General features: G+C 35.4%; 2 protein-coding genes across 6 annotated transcripts in view; one reads left to right on the forward strand and one right to left on the reverse strand.

The window, feature by feature from the left end:
• Positions 1 to 19,128, forward strand: part of Skic3 (SKI3 subunit of superkiller complex) — an 86,892-nt gene that overhangs the window by 43,814 nt on the left and 23,950 nt on the right. For all 5 annotated transcript variants that reach the window (XR_015438963.1, XM_004841691.4, XM_004841693.4 and 2 more), the window contains 9 exons: positions 1,911 to 2,004; positions 4,199 to 4,276; positions 6,560 to 6,684; positions 7,617 to 7,740; positions 9,033 to 9,254; positions 10,276 to 10,348; positions 13,003 to 13,056; positions 13,213 to 13,324; positions 16,579 to 16,707. Coding sequence is in view for 4 of the 5 variants with exons in the window: in XM_004841691.4 (XP_004841748.2) it covers positions 1,911 to 2,004; positions 4,199 to 4,276; positions 6,560 to 6,684; positions 7,617 to 7,740; positions 9,033 to 9,254; positions 10,276 to 10,348; positions 13,003 to 13,056; positions 13,213 to 13,324; positions 16,579 to 16,707 (1,011 nt within the window). In the remaining variant the exon portion in view is untranslated. The remainder of the gene's footprint in view (positions 1 to 1,910; positions 2,005 to 4,198; positions 4,277 to 6,559; positions 6,685 to 7,616; positions 7,741 to 9,032; positions 9,255 to 10,275; positions 10,349 to 13,002; positions 13,057 to 13,212; positions 13,325 to 16,578; positions 16,708 to 19,128) is intronic.
• Positions 1 to 19,128, reverse strand: part of Fam81b (family with sequence similarity 81 member B) — a 127,327-nt gene that overhangs the window by 10,836 nt on the left and 97,363 nt on the right. The window lies entirely within an intron of this gene.

Consider the following 19,128-nt stretch of genomic DNA (forward strand, 5'->3'; position numbering starts at 1 on the left):
AATTTTTCTTTTCCTCCTCACTAATTGCAATCTTATCTTCTATATGTGAAATTCTATCCTCACATTGGTTCATTCTGCTGTGCAGACTTTCGATGGAGTTTTTAATCTCTTGGAAATCTGTATCTGTTTTATGGATTTCATTTGTTTCCTATGTTGAGATTCCATCATATTCCTCAGATCCTCTATTTCTTTATCTGTGTCCTCTCTAGATTTATTAATCATGTCTTGCACCATGAGCACAATCTTTACTGTTATCTGAGAAATTATTTCTGATTTCATTTTTCCCAGATCCTCTTTTGTTGCCAGTTCAGAGAGTCCAGGTGGTTGAGTATCAGATTGTTCCATCTTGTTTCCCTTTGGGGTTGCTGTAGGTGATCCAGAAGTCTGTTTTTGAGACTTGTTTATGTGTCTTCTCATTTCCATGGGGGGGGGGTGTTGCTTCTGGCGCCCATGTGGCTCACCTTCTTTGCCCTAGGAGCTTGGGATGGCGGTGGGGGGACTTTCTTCCGGGTGCTGGGACCAGCTGAGCTTCTCTGCCCTAGGAGCCTGGGATGGTGGGGGGGGACCTTCCTTCCAGGTGCTGGGACCGGCTGAGCTTCTCTGCCCTAGGAGCCTGGGATCACAATGGCCAAATTTTTGAATAACTATGGAAATAAGTTTTAAAAATTTAAAATTAATTCATTCCAAATTAAAGTTGGTATTCTGTAAGATATGACTTTAGCCTGGAACACTTGTGGAGAAGAAAGTAATTAGTTTACAAGCATAGAGTTTTGAGATATTTCCATTTTATGTCAAAATGAATAACTCTAAAAATTACCTAGAGCTGAGGAAATGCTTTTCTTCCCACATGAATAACTTTTGTGAAGGCTTTACATAAAAAGGTAAATCTTTAGTTTTCAGCAAAATTTAGATACCTAAAAAAAAATACATCATCTACATAAATATTCATTCATAGCTGGGTTTTTAAACTACATCATCGATCTATATCATATATTCACTTAACAAATTCAACTCTATGAGGTTGCCTGGCAAAATACACATACATAGGAAAAGTAGAAGCAGAAAAGAGAGAGGGTGATACGAGAGAGAATGCAGACTATCCTTTGTCTGTCTGACTGAGTTTTGGGTTAGGGTACCCTGACATGTGAAGGCACGGATCTTCTCATACACTGACTCAGTTTTGTGATCTTCTTGTATGATGACCATAGGGATTTCTCAAGAATAATTTTAACTCTGATTTTCACCATAAACTTTGATAGTAGAACCTAGCTATCATATAAGATATGACTACATTGTACTTTATTACACAGTTTAAGGGATTCAAAACTTTACTTCTCAATACTGCTTTTAAGTAGACTAGATTAAATGTGTTTCTCTTTCTCCCAGTGTGTGTTAGTAGATGTATGATGTTTTGACCTTAAAATTTCAAGATGCTGTAAATGTTGGAAACCCATAATGTTGAAAATATCCACACTATCTTCTTTTTCTAGTGTACAATACTGAATTATTTTTTCTTAAAGATATACAGATCAAACCAAGAGAAATTATTAATAAATTTAATCACAGGAAGGCTTAAACAATTAGCCAAAAACCCTTAATTTTCTTATAAATATGATAACTAATTTTAACATGAGTTCCAATTTCAAATGTATTATACTTTAAGGATAAAACTTTTTAAACTCCAAAACGTAACTGGAAACCGTATATAACTATTAAGTATTATTCAGTAATTGAAGTGAATTCTAACACGATTATTGTTATATTCAAGATAAAATTAGATCATTTTTCTTAGTAATGCTGGTGATCTCAATAGGTAATCTGGTTTTTAAAATACTAGAAAAAAAAGTAAATTAATATTTTTGTGATCATATTAGTATGTACATGACATAAAGGTATTTCTGGATTTCCAGAAAGAATTCAGAATTATGCTCCAGCTTTCACGATGTTGGGTTACTTGAATGAACATCTGCAACTGAAAAAGGAAGCAGCAGACATGTACCAAAGGTAAGCTGCATTTAAATGAAATGTGGTTGTTGTTTTATCAGTCTTTAAATATAGTCTCATTCTTTTAATGAGACTATTTTTAAATGCTCTGACTCCTTTCCTGGTCTTCATTGTGTATTACTAGTTCATTTTAGAGGATGAAGCAGTCCCAAATTTTCAGCTGTATTTTGGTTTCTATTGCTGAGCGAGCAGGAGAGCACTTTTTTCAGTCAGATAAGAAACGACAACATTTTGATGTATTTGCTTGAATCATTTTCATATCTACTATATATTTGTTCACTTCGATAAATATTTCTTGTGCTACTGTGTGGGAGACAGTACCTTTGGCACTGGTAATTTAGCAGTGAATTAAACAGAAGCCCTGTTTCTCCTAAGCTTATGTTCTGCTGATGGGAGACTACTCCACAGCTACAAAACTTACGTGAAATAATAATTGCTAAGAAAGGATGAAAGTAGGGTAGAGGGCCAGAGAATACAGGGGCAGGATGGGTTTGAGAGGCATGGGCTTACTGAGGAGGGATTAAAGCCACAGCCATTGAGTCATCGGGGCAGAAGGAGCAGCAAGAGCCAGTGCTCACAGCAGAAGCGGCTTGGGGTATTGAAGAAACAAGAAAGCCAGGGTGCTGGCATGGAATGACCAGCCTGGAGAAGGGTGGGAAAGGAAACCAACTTAAAGTTTTATTCTTTGCAAATTAGTAGACGGGTGAATAAGAAAATAACTATTCATCTCATGATGACAAGCTAAAAGACCCGATTGTCTAACCTGTAAGGAAGGCCATTGCCTCAAATCCAAGTAAATATGTAGAAGAAGCGTTGACAGGTGTAATTGAGGTCTTCTAAGTACTGTGCCCTGTGCTTTCATGGATCTCTGTGTAGTTCAAAGGAGTAATCACTAGGTGGCACTGGAGGCTGCCTGATGAGGTTGTTATTTTTTGAGGTAGATGTGGAGAGCGGTTCATGAAAAGCCACAGTTTTGTCCTTCAGTGTCAATAAACTTACCAATAAAAAAACTGTAAATATGGTAGTATGCAAGTGAGCAAGATATTTGAACAAAGAAAACTAGGCAGTTTTAGAGTTTGCTATTGTTTTCTACATACTGTGGTTATTGCAGATATTGTGAATCTAACTGGCTATACCTTAAACTTCAAATGGGAACTCCACAGCCACTTATGAACTATTCTTTCTTGACTATGATTGCTGTTTTCTGCCTTAAACAAATATATGAGACTTAAAACCACACGTTAGGCCTAAATTTAACCAGAAGTACGGTTTTTATTTATTTTTGTGGTACTGTGATTGAACATAGGGCCTTATGCATGCTAGGCAGGTGCTTCACCACTGAGCTATACCATCAGCCGTTTTTGTTTGTTTTTGTTTTATTTTGAGACAGTTTTGCTGCGTTTCCCAGGCTGGCCTCAAGCGTACAGTCTTCCTGCCTTAGCCTTCTGAGCAGCTGGGATGACAGGCATTTGCCACCATGCCTGGTCAGAAGTATAGTTTTGAATCTCTATAATACTTTTAGGCTTTTGTAACAGTTTTTTCTCATGTAACAACATCAGGAGGATAAAAAGGCTTTCTTAGATATTACTCCTCGGAAAATCCTCTTTGTACAGGGAAAAAACAAAAATCTTATTAAATATCCAGTTCTTTTTGGTTGTTAAACTCATTTCCCTGCTTGCCCATAGATAATGGCGCATGAGAAAGAAATACAGGTTATCACATGTTGGTGTATATATTCTACTCCTCGAGGAGCTTTAATGGCTATTCCTTTAGTTTTTCTGTGTGTACAGGAAAGGTCACATGGAAACAATTTCTGCCTTCTGAACTCAAAGTGCAACGCACAAGTATTTTTAGGAGTATCATCTATAAACTTAAATGCATCAAAATTAATTCCATGACACAGTCATTTCCCACATTTAGATGAAAAATTTTAGAACATGTAGAACTAAAATGTGATAAATTATTTCACATAAGAACTAAGGTTATTTTATTCAAGTTATTCCTGAAATCTAAAATGTATAAGTGTTTTTATGGCATCAATTTAATGAAATGTGAATAAGCTATTATAACTAGCATTAAAGAATTAGTAGAACTAAATGAAGAAAGCAGAAATCTCTGGGTTCAGCTAAAGATGGGAAGGGGAAACATTGCTGTTGCACATAGATAATTTAAAATACCTTGTCCTTTTCTTAAGGGCAATTTTGTTGTTACAGACAGCAGAAGACCGAGATACTTATAATGTTACCGTAAGAAATTATGGCAGATTGTTATGGTAAGTGTATTTTTTTCCTATAAATTCTGTGAATCTGTAGGATTTTTCTGTGAAGCCTGTGGGACTGATGAGATGATGACCGGTATCCATAGTAGTGAGCATGTAGAATACATTATTCCCACAGTACCACCCTCTGTTAGTACTTTCCTATACCTATAATGATACCAGGCTGTGTTAATACTTTCTTATACCTACAATGATACCTAACAGCAGTGTACCTTGTAAGAGTAGAATTAGGATTCATGGTTTGTGGGCTGGACAAGATAATATTTGGAAGAGAAGCAGTTGCTGTCTAATAGTAGAAACCTAGTTAACTGGAAGAGTAATTAGGTTTATACTGATTTGCTTATTCTGATCACTGAGGATGAATATTGGGGTCCAAGAACTCCTTTGAGATATTACACAAAAGTTTGGGGGAGTTAGAGAGAGAGCTATACATTTTTCCTTAGATTCTCACAGACTTCTGACTCTAAAAACATAAAATTAAAAAAAAAAAAAAAAAAAGATTAAAAGCCAGTTGCTTTAGAAGGTACAACTAAGACCAGAGAACAGAAGCATTACATTAAGAAGGAAGGTTTTTGGCTCAAGTTGAAGAGGCATTTCCCCTGTTTACCACTGCCCCAAAATTGAATGGTCCAATTTGGAGCACATTAAAACTATAGTTTGATGATTTGGGATCAGTGTCCTCATCTTTTAAGGCATCAATAATAGAAACAGGTGGTAGTCAGTTCTTCTATAACTTTTATAACTGAGTCATATAATTAAAACAGGAAAATGTTACTGTTCTGACCTCTCCTTTTACTTCTTCTAAACTGTTGCATTTAAGAATCAGTAGTGGTGGGCTGGGGATTTAGCTCAGTGGTTCTGCTGCCTGCCTCGCAAGGACAAGGACCCAATTTCGATCCCTGGTACCAAAAAAAACCAAAAAAAGAGTAGTGCTCTGTTAGTTCCAAGATTTTGTTAAAGCAGAGAATAGATATTGTAAGAAATTGGGTAGGATAAAATATCTGTTCTTTTTAGCATTGATATGTAATGTAAGTGTTTTAGAAGAAAAATCATTACCTCCCATTGAAAGCAAGTCACCTATTTTCTGATTTGTTTTTATTATTAAATATATTGGACATGCAGCATGAAGTAAGGTATAGAGTATAAATTAATGAATAGTTACTAGTCAAGTAGTATTAAAATTCTGCCAATTTGCTTCAGGGTTTTTTGTTTTTTATTTTTCACAAAGAAAAAGTTATAGGTAAAGTTAAAATCACATTCTGCCCTTCTGCAGTTCCATTTTTCCCTCCACAAAAGTAAGCAACTTAAGGTAGTCCTGTTTCCTTTATCAAAGTATTTATCAAAATTTGATTTTATTGATTTTATAAATTTATTTGCTTTTATAAAATTATTAGAAGCAAATGTTGTCTTCATTTTTTAGCTCCTACTTATGTCCTTCAAAATTAACAAGGTTTTATAAAAGATTCCCAATTACACATTTAAAAGATTTTAATTATAGTGATGAATACCAGAGACAAGCATCTCAGAGATGTAGTATTTCTATTCAGATGTTAGCAACTGAGCTTACATAACTCCTTTTTATTTTTAAATAACCAAGTTTGTTATTCTGCTGTTATTAACATCATTTATTATAATTTACATTTTTCCCTATTAAATACAAAAAAGATACATGGTTTTGTCTGGAATTTTAGGGTATGTATATGCCCTTCAATGTGCAGATAAATAGTTTACACAAAGGCTAGGTTTGATTCTAAGCAGTTTATGACCTTTTAACGTTGTCAAAGATGCTAGAATTACACTCAGAATAATATTTAATGTATCAAGCTTAAAAGTAAGAGTTCTGTGTAAAAGTCAACTTAAAGTTATTCTGGTTTTTTTTTGGTACCGGGGATCGAACTCGCATCCTTGGGCTTTCGAGGCAGGAGGCAGAACCACTGAGCTAAATCCCCAGCCCTACTTAAAGTTATTCTTAGGAACTTGGGATTTTTAGTAAAGTTTGTTTAAACAAAATATAATTTAACAAAATCAGTCATTTTCCCATGTACTTGAAAGAAGCAAAATGTGAAGTTAAAATCCCCAGTACGTCCTATTGCCTTCTATTTTTAGTCTTTTCTCCAGTGTTAACACTAGTAGATTATGGTTTGCTGAAATGCCACCATAGAAAAGCAAGTGCGGATGGAGTTATTAACAGAATCTTTGTGTCTTAAGTCTCTATATTTTGATGATATAACCAAAAGTATTTTTGACAGTAAAAGTAAGCTGTATTTTGCTTCTTAGTTCCATTGGTGAATATGATAAAGCTATCCAGGCTTTTAAGTCAACACCCCTTGAAGAGTTAGAAGACATCATAGGTTTCGCTTTGGCTTTATTTATGAAGGGGCTGTATACAGAGAGCAGCAAAGGTAAGTAGATGGCTTGAAGCTAAGGGACACATCTTTTCCAGAGTTGAGTAGCCCTCAATTATGATGAGCTCACACACCAAAGGATGTAATACTGAGATGGGGTGAGGGTTATAATGCTTATTAAAATCTGAGTGCGAGTCAGGACCCATAATAGATCCTTTGTGTGTATTATCTCCTTTACTACGTTATGATGATGAATGGTTCTTGTAGTTTTTCTAGAGTTATACAGCTGAGTATTTATTGTAGAGATGAGGGAACTGAGGCCCTAGACCACTTACGGCAGCTGTATGAGCTAGCATTCGAAAGCAGGTATTTACTATTTTATACTGCTTAAGTAAAACTTGCTGATAAATAAAGATCTCAGTCATCATTGGTAAAAGTACATTTTGTTTTTTTAAAAAATGTCAACTGAGTAAACTTTTAAATACATACTATATAGGCCTGGCCCATATGCGTGCAGTTCATTTAAGTATTGTCAGCTTGACAGAGTCGCTGGCTTGGGAAATTTGGTGATGTCTCAGTGGGGGGAGGCCTCTATTTCTGGCCTAACTTGACTCTTAAAGATAGTGATGCAGAGCCGGGGATTTAGCTCAGTGGCACCACGCCTGCCTCGCAAGCGAAGGTCTTGAGTTTGATCCCCGGTACCAAAAATAAAAAGTAAAAAAAAGATAGTGATGCGGACCTCCTAGGAGATTCTGAGGTTGGCGGTTGGACTGTTACATGGTAATTCTAATGATACCCCCAGAGTCACCTTAGAATGGCTAAACAAAGGTAGACGATTATAAATTTTTTATTGTGTATGCTTAGAAACAAGGGAACAATAAGATATGATTTTAGTTCTATCTTTTTGAAAAATAAGATTAGGAAAGTAAAAATTCCACACTGTGTTATTCAGAATTGCTTTCATATTTTTTTCCAATGTGATATAATAGCCTACGAGAGAGCTTTGTCTGTTGTTGAATCAGAGCAAGACAAAGCCCATATCTTAACAGCTCTGGCAATAACAGAATATAAACAAGGAAAACTGGATGTAGCCAAGTCACTGCTATTCAAATGGTATGTATATTGACGTATATGTTAATGAGACTGGAGTCTTACATATTTGGGTTGAGCAAGACGAAATGAAGTTCTTAATGTTTTAGGAATTTTGGGGTGAACAAAAGGGACTTGGGATTACCTGGTTCTGAATTGACAGCATCCATCCAGCCCTTCAAAATCATCCTTTGTTCTGTGTAAATTTTTTTTTTTTTTGGTACTGGGGATCAAACTTGGGACCTTGCACTTGCAAGACAGGTGGCGGAACCACTGAGCTAAATCCCTGGCCCTAAACATACTTTTAAGAGCAATTAAAAAAAGAGTAATTGATCACTTGTCTTTTCACTAAACTTTTAATGAAACCAATTGTAACTGGCTGTTTTTCTTTGTCTTTTGGATTCCCAAAGAAATTATTTTCTTCCTCTCTTTCTTTTTCAAGTTAACCTAATAAAAAGTTCATGTAAAGGTAAATCTTTAGAAAAATTACACCAATAGAACTTGTATTTGTATACTTACATCTATTATCTCTTTAGTATAAAGAGTTATTATGGATACTGTAAGTTAGCTGTTTACTCCAGAGTTGCTTATGAAAATTCATGATTTTATACCTGTTTGTCAAAATTAAGTGCAAAACATTTAATTTTCCTTTCCAAAAAGTAATTATTAATGGGTAGGTGATATTTTGTAATGTTATAAATATTTCTTTTGTATTGTTTGTAGAGAGATAAAAGTTCTTCATTTAAATTAACAAGGGTTCAGGCAAAATCATATTTCACACTTAAAAGAGGAAAAGATGCTAATTGTTTACATGCAGATTCTCCTTAAATGATTCAAGTATTCATTTGGAGCATAGCGGATATAGATACAATTTGTGCTTATTATATAAAATACTGGTTTCAGTACCACAAGGCAAATAGGACCAAGCTTATCAGAATGATGAAAATCTGATCTTAGGTCAAACAGATTTTTTTTTATTACTCATACCTTCTAGGACTTTATTGAAACTAAACATTTTACCCAAACTGTTCTAATCATTTATCTACAACTGAGACCCAGAGAGGCTAGGTATTTGTTTTGTTTCTAAAATGTAAGTATAATGACCAGAAAAAAAAGTTAGCTGTTGTTGATGATGAAAGACCATTGGCACTTTGCCTCAGTAAAAGCCTAGAAATTTGTTTTCTATATTAATCTTAAAATTGGCTCAGTTTGGTGAAGCTTTAAGTAAATAGCCTTTGGTATTAAATATCTTTTAATAGTTATAGACAGTGACTACTGTATTGATGGCCAGAGATAATTAAAAAATGTATTTACAGCTCTATCTTAAAGGAACCAAGCACAGAAAGCCTTCAAACCCTCTGTGCCCTAGGCTTGGCCATGCAGGATGCTACACTGTCAAAGGCAGCGCTTAATGAGCTACTGAAGCATGTGAAACACAAAGATGGTGACTACCGGAGGTGCCTTCTCACTTCAGCCATCCACGCACTGCAAGGCCGCAGTGTGGCTGTGCAGAGACAAGCATCTAAAGCTGTTCACAGGTAAACTCTGCGCTGTGGGTTGGGCGCCCACTATGCTTGGTGTGACTGTGTTTGACATTTGGGCTTTATTAAAACCTGTAAAAGGAGCGGGGCGTGGTTGTGCATGCCTGGAATTCTAGCACTCAGGAGGCTGAGGCAGGAGGATTGCCATGAGTTCAAGGCCAGCCTGGGCTTCATAGTGAGTTCAGGGCCAGCCTGAACTACAAAGGGAGACCCTGCCTCAAAAAATAAAAAACAAAAAACAAACAAAAACCAAATAAATGATAAAATGAGCCAAGCATATAGTTTTGGAAATGACTCTGGTTTTATGAAATTGTACATAAGACCTGGCAACTGACTTTATCTGTTACTTTCCCTATAAAGATTTTTTTTAAAATTCAATTGATAAATTTGGCCCTTAGTTTGGCTGAAGGCCCCAAACTCATTTTCATATAAAAGCCTTTAATTCCTAAGTTTGTAATACTACAGACTGATACAGAACAGGTTAATGGCTTTAGGAATGTTTGGCCACTTAAATATTCGTTATTGTTTTCAAAATTTGGAAAATATAAAGCTGCCATTAGCAACAGGTTTATTTTATTATTTTATTTTCAGCATGTTGTGTAATTTCTTCTGCATTTTTATTAACAATCTTTACTGATTAATTATATTTTAAAAAATTAAATTATTTTAACATAAAGGTTATTCCTTATGATGTCATTTCTATTAAAGTACATTCTCTTGTTATACAACATTATTTATTCTATTATTTTAAATCTCTGTGTTTTACCGTTTCTTACTTGTCTCATGGTTTTAGAATCATATTACTGGTTTTTCTTTTGCATTTTCCTAAGAATGCTTAATGTATGTAGAAGATATAAAAGTATGTTTTCTGAAATTTAAGGAACTTTCCAACATAGAGAAGTAATGTGAAATTATCTCAGATGTTAAGAGGTTTAAACTCAGTGAAGTGTTAACTGCCTGTACTGTCTGTAGTTAAAATAGCTCCCTCTCTAAGGCCACTCCTTTTAATGATCTCTAGTAACCCAGCTGACCCGGCTCTTTGGGCTTTGTTATCCCGAGTTGTCGCTCAGTATGCCCAGCAAAATGCAAAGGTGAGTAATGCTCTAAATTTTGAGATAAAGATAAAATGATTTGTGAGATAGTAAATATAATTTTAAAGTATAGCATTATTTTTCTGAAAGATAATACAGCAAAGGGAGTTTTGTCACTTAACCAAATTTTCCATTGTTCATACAAGTACTAGACTGAGTTTCCTCCATGTAGGGTTGTACTGTTCTGGGTGTAGTAGGAGATACAGAGGAGTAGGACAACCTTCTGGAATACATACAGGTCATGTTAATGCCTGTGCAGTAGTGTTTGAAACTTAACAAGCATCAGCTATTGTGTTTTTAAATAGTTAAAGATTAACATTAAGAGTGGAACATGGCTAATGTCCAAAAATGTAAATATAAATATGTAGTCGTTTATGTTCTTTGAAGGAATATAATCCCTCATATAATAATATATAATATGATATATAATATAATTTGAAGGATTATAGTATTTTAGTCATAGTAGCCAGATATTTTCAGACATATATTATAAAACTTCTATGGTTAATATGTCCTTTCATAGATCAGTTGACTAGTTGGTAAACATAATGACAATAGCTAGTATGTTTTGAATGTGTGTCATGTTTAGAATTCCCAATATTTGAATGTTTGTGGCTCGGTGTCTGGTTTTCACTTACGGTGGCTTTGCTTGTTCACCTGATTGTGTGTATGTGGAAATTTTAGTAGGAATAATTTGAGGCCTAGGATTAAGGTGCCTTTCTATAGAGAGAATTTGTGCTTGCTTCTGTCAGGTGCTTGACAAATTTGCCAATTTAGAACTTCAGGTTTCTGGCTCAACCAGATTACTCTCTGCTTGAGTTTTAAGGTCATTGGAGACCAGACTTAATTCTGATTCCTCCTGAACCTGACAGAACAGCCCCTTGGAGTCTTAGCCTGTTTTGATGTGAGTTTCCTGTATACTCTCCTCCTTGTGTGGACCATGGACCTTTATTTCTTCCCCCTGACCCATGAGACCCTTCAAGATGAAAATTAAAACTTGTTAGGATCTACAAATGTCAGAAGTGGCCTTTCTTGCTCACTTTGGTCTCTAGATTCTAGTTTTCCTTTTCAGTTTTGGCCTAAGTTTTTAATAACTTGTCAGTTATTCAGTGCTTTTGAGAATATGTTTTTTAAGATATGCTTCTCAAACTTTTAATCTGCAATTGAAGTTATCTAGTAATCCTGGTTAAAAATGCATATTCTAATTCAGCAGGTCTGGGGTGGGCTCCAGTATTCTGCATTTCTAACATCATCCACATGCTTTTAACAGAGACCATAGTTTGAGCAGCAGAGTCTTATCTCACATTTTTAGTTATTTTCAGTGGGTGGGTTGGTTCAAAAAGCCTAGAATGCTACCTTTGCTAGACACTGGAATGAAGTACTATGTCAGCTGCTATGCTAAACATCCCTATGTGTTGTCATTTAGTCTTAACAGTCACATGAAGTAGCAGCAGGTTCTGTCCACTTTATATAGAGTGGGAAACTGGAAACACAGAAGTTCAAGTAACTCATGCGAAATCTCAGTTAGTAATTGTAGTAATGGAATCGAATCCCAGGTCTAACGTCTACTGTAAATTCTCTTTCCACTCTGCTGTGTTGCATTTCTTCTTCTTAATTCATTTACATTTGCTTTTTATTGACGTTTTAAAAATTTAAATGTTTTTAGTATCCTTTATGTTCAAAGTACAGTTTTGAAAGCACTTTTGACACACTTCTGATAGGAAATGAAAGATACAGTGTACCTCTGACGTAAAATAAAACTTTTATAATTCACTTCATTATCCAGTAAAATGTCTTAATTCAATTTTTATTTTTTAATTGAAAGAGTTCCATTTTAAACAAATTTTATTTTATTTTATTTCATTTATTTATTTTTGACAGTCCCCCTCTGTAATTCAGGCTAGCCTTGAACTCACTAAGTGTGGGCTGGCCTGGAACTCCCAGCAATCTTTCTGCCTCAGCCTCCCAAGTGTTGGGACTACAGGTGTGCACCATCACACCCAGTTGAATTTTTTAAATTGTAGATTTCAAGTTGACTTTCTGAAGACTCTGTGAATACTTAATATATTTTTATTTTTAGTATTGAGTTGATCAATGATAAGCCTTATAGTGCCCTGAAATTTAGTTATTCATTTTATTAGAGACCATGGAGATTTTAAAAAATATTACATATTTTCATGAAGTGAGACCATATTATCTCGTTTTTATGATATTGCTCTTTAGCCCCTCTCTCTTAGTTCTTTAGTCTCTTTTATATTGCCAAAAAATCTGTACATTTGTTCAGTGCCAGTGTAACTTTTGAACCTTTAGTGACTATTTTAATAGCAAAGTTGAAATGATCAAACTGATCTTTTTTCAATTTTTCATTTATTTATTTATTTATTTATTTATTTATTTATTTGATACCGGGGATCAAACTCACAAGGCAGGCGCGATGCCACTGAGCTAAATCCCTGGCCCTTATTTTTTTATTCTTTGCTAAAAAACAAACAGTTCTTTTAAAACAGTAATAATAAGTTGATACTTAAGGAGTTAAAAGTTGTGTGATAAAACAACCTGTCAAATGATTTAATGTTAGATTTTGTTGGTATTAATGTTTACTGTTTCATGAAAGTGTTTGCATTTGTTTATATAATTAATATTTTATATTATAGGGAGGTGCTGTAGCAGGAAATGTGGCTCATATTCTGGATTCAAATCATGGAAAGGTTAGTGTACCCCAGGACAAATAATACAGACAAAATAATAAAATAATTTTTCTTTATAGCTTTAAGGGTCACATCCTATCAAATAGAGTCCTTAAGCCAGCATGGAAGGCAGGGAGCAGTGAAGAGCAGCGGTTAACAGTTCTTTTTCTCACACAGAAGGCGTTACTGTACACTGCAGTGAATCAGTTGGCAATGGGAAGCAGTTCGGCAGAAAATGAAAAAAATGTTGCACTAAAGACCATTCAGAAGGCAGCTCTCCTTTCTCCAGGTAAATATGATCTATACTCCATTTTATTAATTGAGACTATCAATTTTACATTTGTCATAGGACCAAAGTTAATATTTCCATGAAATAAGCTAAAAAGTAACTTTAAGAAAATGTTTCAAGGTTTCTTATATTATTTGATTGTCTGCATTTGGCTGCTCGTAATTAAGAAATCAGTTACTGAGCAGCCTAAAGGGAATGTCTGGTTAAAGATACTTTTTATTACCTGAATGATACATTTTCAAGAAGTGGTTTTATTTCCATTTTTCTATGGGTTGATGAGGTTTACCTATAACTGCTAAATTATTGAATCATGTTTATTTTTATGTGTAGTTAAGCTTCTTTTTCAGTTGTTATTTCTTTATAGTACATACGTGCAGTATGTAATGATTGCAGTCCTTCTGGAGAGTTGCTACATGGACAGAATGCAGCTCATTTTTGTTTTCATCCCCTTCTGCCATTCCTCCAACCTCACCCCACCTCTTGGCCTCCTTTCCATTTACAAAAGACCTAGCTCCCTATTTCCTATTGTCTATGTTTTATTTTGCTCTTTATTTATATTTTGTGTTCTCATATAAGAGAAACTGTGCCATATTTTAGCTTGTGTGTCTGAATTGTGTTCTCCAGGTGCATCCATTTTCCTACAGAAGACTCAAGTTTATCTTTCTTTATGGCAGAGTAGTGCTCCATTGTGAATAAATAGACATTTTCTTTATTCGCTCATCTGTTGGTGGAAGTGACCTATACGTAGATAACTTCTTGAAGGGTAGGGCTGTGTCTTTTTTTTTGGTAAATATTAGAAATGCTAAGGTCATTCATTACCTTACCTTAGCTGGCAATTACTAGTTCTCACCAGGAGTTGCATATGTATGCTGTTGGTCACAAAGGTAATGAGGAATTGCACTTTACTCCTTCCACATGTTTCCTTGCCACTTGGAGGACTGAAACGTCTAGCAATGCAGGGCTACAAGGCAAATTTCTTCATACTATTTTTTAAAATATGGAATATAGCATCAAAAATTTATTCGCCTAGAATATTTCAAACATCTACTAGATCAGAATGCTGTTGTTTGGCTAGGCACTCTTGGGAAGCACTTGCACAAAGAACGTGTTCAGTGGATCCCAACTAAGCTGGAACATTATCAACATCAAGGATTATTTTATAAAATAAGTAACACCAACATTCTGTAATTTATGCTTTCTTTCATTTTGACATAGTTTGAACAAAAAGACACCTAAACATTTGAACATGTCTGTGTTATATATTGTTAAGTTTCTAATTTTTAGAGGTGGTCATCAAGTATTAGATAGATTTACTCTTAAGAATCCTTATTGTATATCCAGAAGGATAGAAGATCTTTTAGCCTTTGATTCTATCAGGGATATGAACTTGACAATGCAGAGCTCCCAGATAAGATCCTTTCTAGTGATTTCTGATTTTTCTTCTGTATCATCTCAAGGAAGCAGAGTCATCACATAAGATGTTTAAAATAGGGAGTGAGGTGGTGAAAACGAGAGCCTGAGTGTTGGCCTTGGAGCCCAATGAAAGTGAATGTAATTGTAGGATAGTGGCCATATATCTAATCCTTGAAGAGCTTTAAGTTGAGTAAAGTACAAATGCTAGTCTAAGAAACCTTTTCAGGAATTTAAATATAGCCCCAAGAATTTATAATTGAAGGAAAGAAAATTCAGTTTCTGCTAGATTTGTGCTTCTGGGATACTTAAAGGTATTTTTAATTTTTAACAACTTATATTTAAAAGGTTTAGGTTTGCAGCTTATATATTATCCTAGAATCACTTTATTTCATAGGTAATTTGGCTTGCTGATTGTTTATGAAGAATTCCTGGCAACAGCAGTTCTTTTTTATTGTGACTGAAGAAATTGCTGTGACCTAATGTCCCCACCTCCACCCCATACAAACTGAATAATACCATAAGGTCCCTAAAGGGCTTGGTTACTTAATGTTAGAAGTTGGTCTCTATTCAGAAGCCAAGCCTACATCAGTTGTAATCATAGGATGTTAGACCTGACAGCACCTTAGCTATCATCTAATTTAGTTGCCCTTGTTTTACAGAACAATGAATCCCAAAGGAAAAGCTGCTACACAGTTAATTGCTAGACTGAAACCAAGCTCTAAGGTTCAGCATGTTGCTGTCATCATACAGTAATTTGATCTCATCATGAATTCTAGGGCATGGCCCCCGCTGTTTGTTTTGGAATTTGGTTTTATCTTAGTGTTAAAGTAGTAGTTATTTGGGGCAGACATTATTTTGTAACATGGAGGTATACATTTATTTCTTTTTATAAAAGTTTTGACCTGCATAGGATATTTAATGATTCTTATACTATCTGTAGCAATTGTAACCATGTATAAGTAAAATATATTACAGACATTTGATAGATTTACTTTGGATGGTCCAATGAGGTAGAAAAAATATAAAACTAACTAAAGCTAAAAAGTATAATTAAGTAACTGTGTTATTAACCAGCACTTCCTTGTGAGATTTTAAAATCATCCATTTGTTTTTTTAACGGTTGCAAGACTAAAATACTAACATTCGAAGTAAACTGCAAAATAAAATTTATAAGAACCAGATTTTTTAATAAAACCTCCTAAGTTCTAAATCCTCCTCTGTCTTTTCACAAATAACATTCTTAAAGAGTCCGCACACCTAATCTCTGTTACCTCTGTGACCCACAGCTGTCCATATCTGAGGGAAGGAGCCCGTGGAAGGCTATGCAATCGTACTAATGCTTCACTTAAAATGGTGCAACGACTCATGCTTTCCTCATAGAGCATAGACAAAACGCTGAGCCTTTCCTTTGACCCTGCTTTCTTGAGAACAGAAACATTGTGTTATCTTGTTTGTCCTGTGGCTGAGCCTTTAAAGCAGGAGCTGAGTGATAAAGATGCGGGCTTTGAGGCTTGTCCTTCTGTCTAGTGAAAGTGAGTGAAACTGCCCTTTCCACAGTAGCACAGCACTCTTGGCGGCTGAGCTAACCAGCCATGGAAAAGTGCTTAATAGGATATTTCTCATCCTCTGATGTGTTTGAAAAAATAGCAAATCTCGAGGGATAAATGTAGCAGTGTGTCTTCTGAAAAGGAAAGTAGAAAGTAGCTTTTAGGAAAGTAGAATTTTTCTGGAATAACAATTTTTATTTTTAGGGGCCACTCATAAGCTCCTGTTCTCATTTGCATAGTTGCCCACACCATGTTGATATTAGCAAGCCCTCCAACACTTTCTCCTGTTTTTAGGTGACCCTGCTGTCTGGGCTGGGCTGATGGCAGCCTGTCACGCAGATGATAAACTGGCTCTCGTGAACAACACTCAGCCAAAGAGGATGGATTTATACTTGGCACTGTTATCTGCTGTTTCTGCTTCAAGTAAGTTTTAAGAAGCATTTTTATACATGATTTAAATCAGGCTCCTCAAATGTGATTAAATCAGGAACACAGACTACTTCACTATATATTGTTACAAAAATGCATTCATTAAAGAGTTCATACTTGTATAGCTATACAGAAGTCCAATTTTTTCTGTTAGCTGAAATCTTTGTTGTGTGTCATTTAGCTGCTTTGAGACTTGATTGTGTTTTGGGATGAACTGGACGGTACTAAAACCAGCACTGAAATTGTGCTGTCAATCTTCCTGGGAGTGTTGGCGAGAGAGCTGTTAAACTAGTCAGATTTAGCCAACATTGTCTTTACTGTAACTCTATAAATACTTTCAGTGAAAAGTGATCTGTATTTAGCATCATGAACAGATTAACTGATTAACCTATTTGTGTGTTTGATGAATAGTGTTCACTAAATAAATTTTAGGTCATCTATCTTTTTTGTTTGATTTGTGTTTTGTTTTGAGTTTTGTTTTGAGGCAGAGTCTCACTGTATAGCTCAGGCAGGCCATTAACTCACTATGTAGCCCAGGCTGGCCTCAAACTCTTGATAATCCTCCTACCTCAGCCTCCCAACTGCTGGGATTATAGGCATGGGTTACCATGCTTGGCTCCTTATCTTTTAATAAACATCATTTCTGCCCGTCTTTAGAGACTACCAAAGAAAAAATTTAAAAGTAGACTTTTTGTTTTACTGGTGTTGTATGTTTGAAATATTTTAGTAAAATGAACTTATTTTAAGTAGAAAGTCAGAAATACCTAAAAAATCATTATTTTTAAAATATACTCTTCAGATTAAAAAAAGTATTTATTTTTTATCTACTCTGATAATTTTTTAATGAATGTCTCTAGACCATAGGTATTCAAGTGATTATTGATATAGTTGGATTAAATACCTGCCATATTTTTAACTGTTTTCTATTTGTTGGCTTCCTGTATCTGTAGGTGTGTCTGACATTACTTTGGGGACATTCTCAGTCATCATTGTTTTATCTTCTGTTCTTTTTTTGTGTCTTCTTCTAGGATTTCCATTACGTGTAGTACTTATACCTTTTGTAGTGTTCCCACAGTTCTTGGAAATTCCTTTCTGTTACCTTCAGTCCTTTTTCTATTTTATTTTCAGTTTTTGTGGATTCTGTTGAGATAATCCTTATGTTCAGAAGTTCTTTCCTGAGCTATGTCCAGTCTACCAATAAGCTCATCAAAAGCATTCTTTTCTGTCTCAGTGTTTTTGGTCTCAAGCATTTTTGTTTCTTAGAATTTCCATCTCTTTGCTTACATTCCCCATCTGTTGTTCGTGCTGTCTACTTTTGTCCATTATAGCCCTTAGCATATTAATCATAGTTGTTTAATTCCTTATCTCAGAACTCCAGCATCCTTGCCACATCTGGTCATGATGCTTACCCTGTCTTTTTAAGCCGTATCTTTTGTATTAGTAATTTTTTCTTGGTAGTCGTGATGTACTCAGAAGAAGAAACTGCTATAAATAAGCCTTTGGTAATGTGGTGGAAGAGAAGAGAGGCAGGCAGTGTTCTGTCTTCCTGTGAGTGAGCCTGTGCCCCTGGACCATGACACACTTTTTCTCAGTCTACCTCACCCTCTTCGGTGGGATCGGCCCTATAGAACATCCTTGAGTTCGATGTCTTTTTCCACATGGAGACCTTCGTTGTAGGCCTAGTTGTGCTCACCACCTTTTGGCAATATCCTTTAGTACCTAGTGCTATGTACATTTTAGGTAATTTTCCACAGTGGCTGTTAGAAACACAAACTATTCCCACTGTTCTGTAAACTCAGAAGATTGTTTCTCCTCTTCCTTTTGTGTTTTTTTCAAACCTCAAGTAATTTCCTCACAAGCTGATTGGTACTGAGCTGAAGAATTGAGGGGATCCTTTGTAGATATCTGGAGTTCTCTGTTCACCTCTTTCCTCTCAGGTACTCTGTCCTGGAACTTTAGCCACTTTGGCTTTCCTGGTTTTCCCAGCTCATCTCTTCAACTCAAGGAGTTTTCAGGGCCCACTTGGGTCCCCTTTTCCTGAGCTGCAGCCTGCAAACTCTCCAGGCAGTAAGCTGAGGGAGCTGTAGAGCTCACCTTATTTGTTTCTCCTCTGAGGAAATGTTGCTTTGCACTAACTGATGAAACAATTGCACATAAAATCAGCGAAGATATAATAAAGACTTGAAAAATACTGTCAACCAGCTCGAGGTCTTTGACATTTAGAGAACGCCACTTTCTCCTAACCACTCCAAACCGCAGCAGAATGTCTATTCTTTAAGAACTACTCAGTGAACGTTTACCAACCCCCCCATTGCATTATGGGCCATGAAGCAGGTTTCAGTAAATTTAAAAGCATTCAGATTGTATAAAGTATGCTATCTTGATAACACTGGGATTAGAAATAAGCAAAAGAAA

The sequence above is a fragment of the Heterocephalus glaber genome, unplaced genomic scaffold (genome assembly GCF_053883595.1).
Source record: "Heterocephalus glaber isolate CG9 unplaced genomic scaffold, H.glaber_assembly_v1.0 deba00001465, whole genome shotgun sequence".
In the NCBI taxonomy this organism is placed as follows: Eukaryota; Metazoa; Chordata; class Mammalia; order Rodentia; family Bathyergidae; genus Heterocephalus; species Heterocephalus glaber.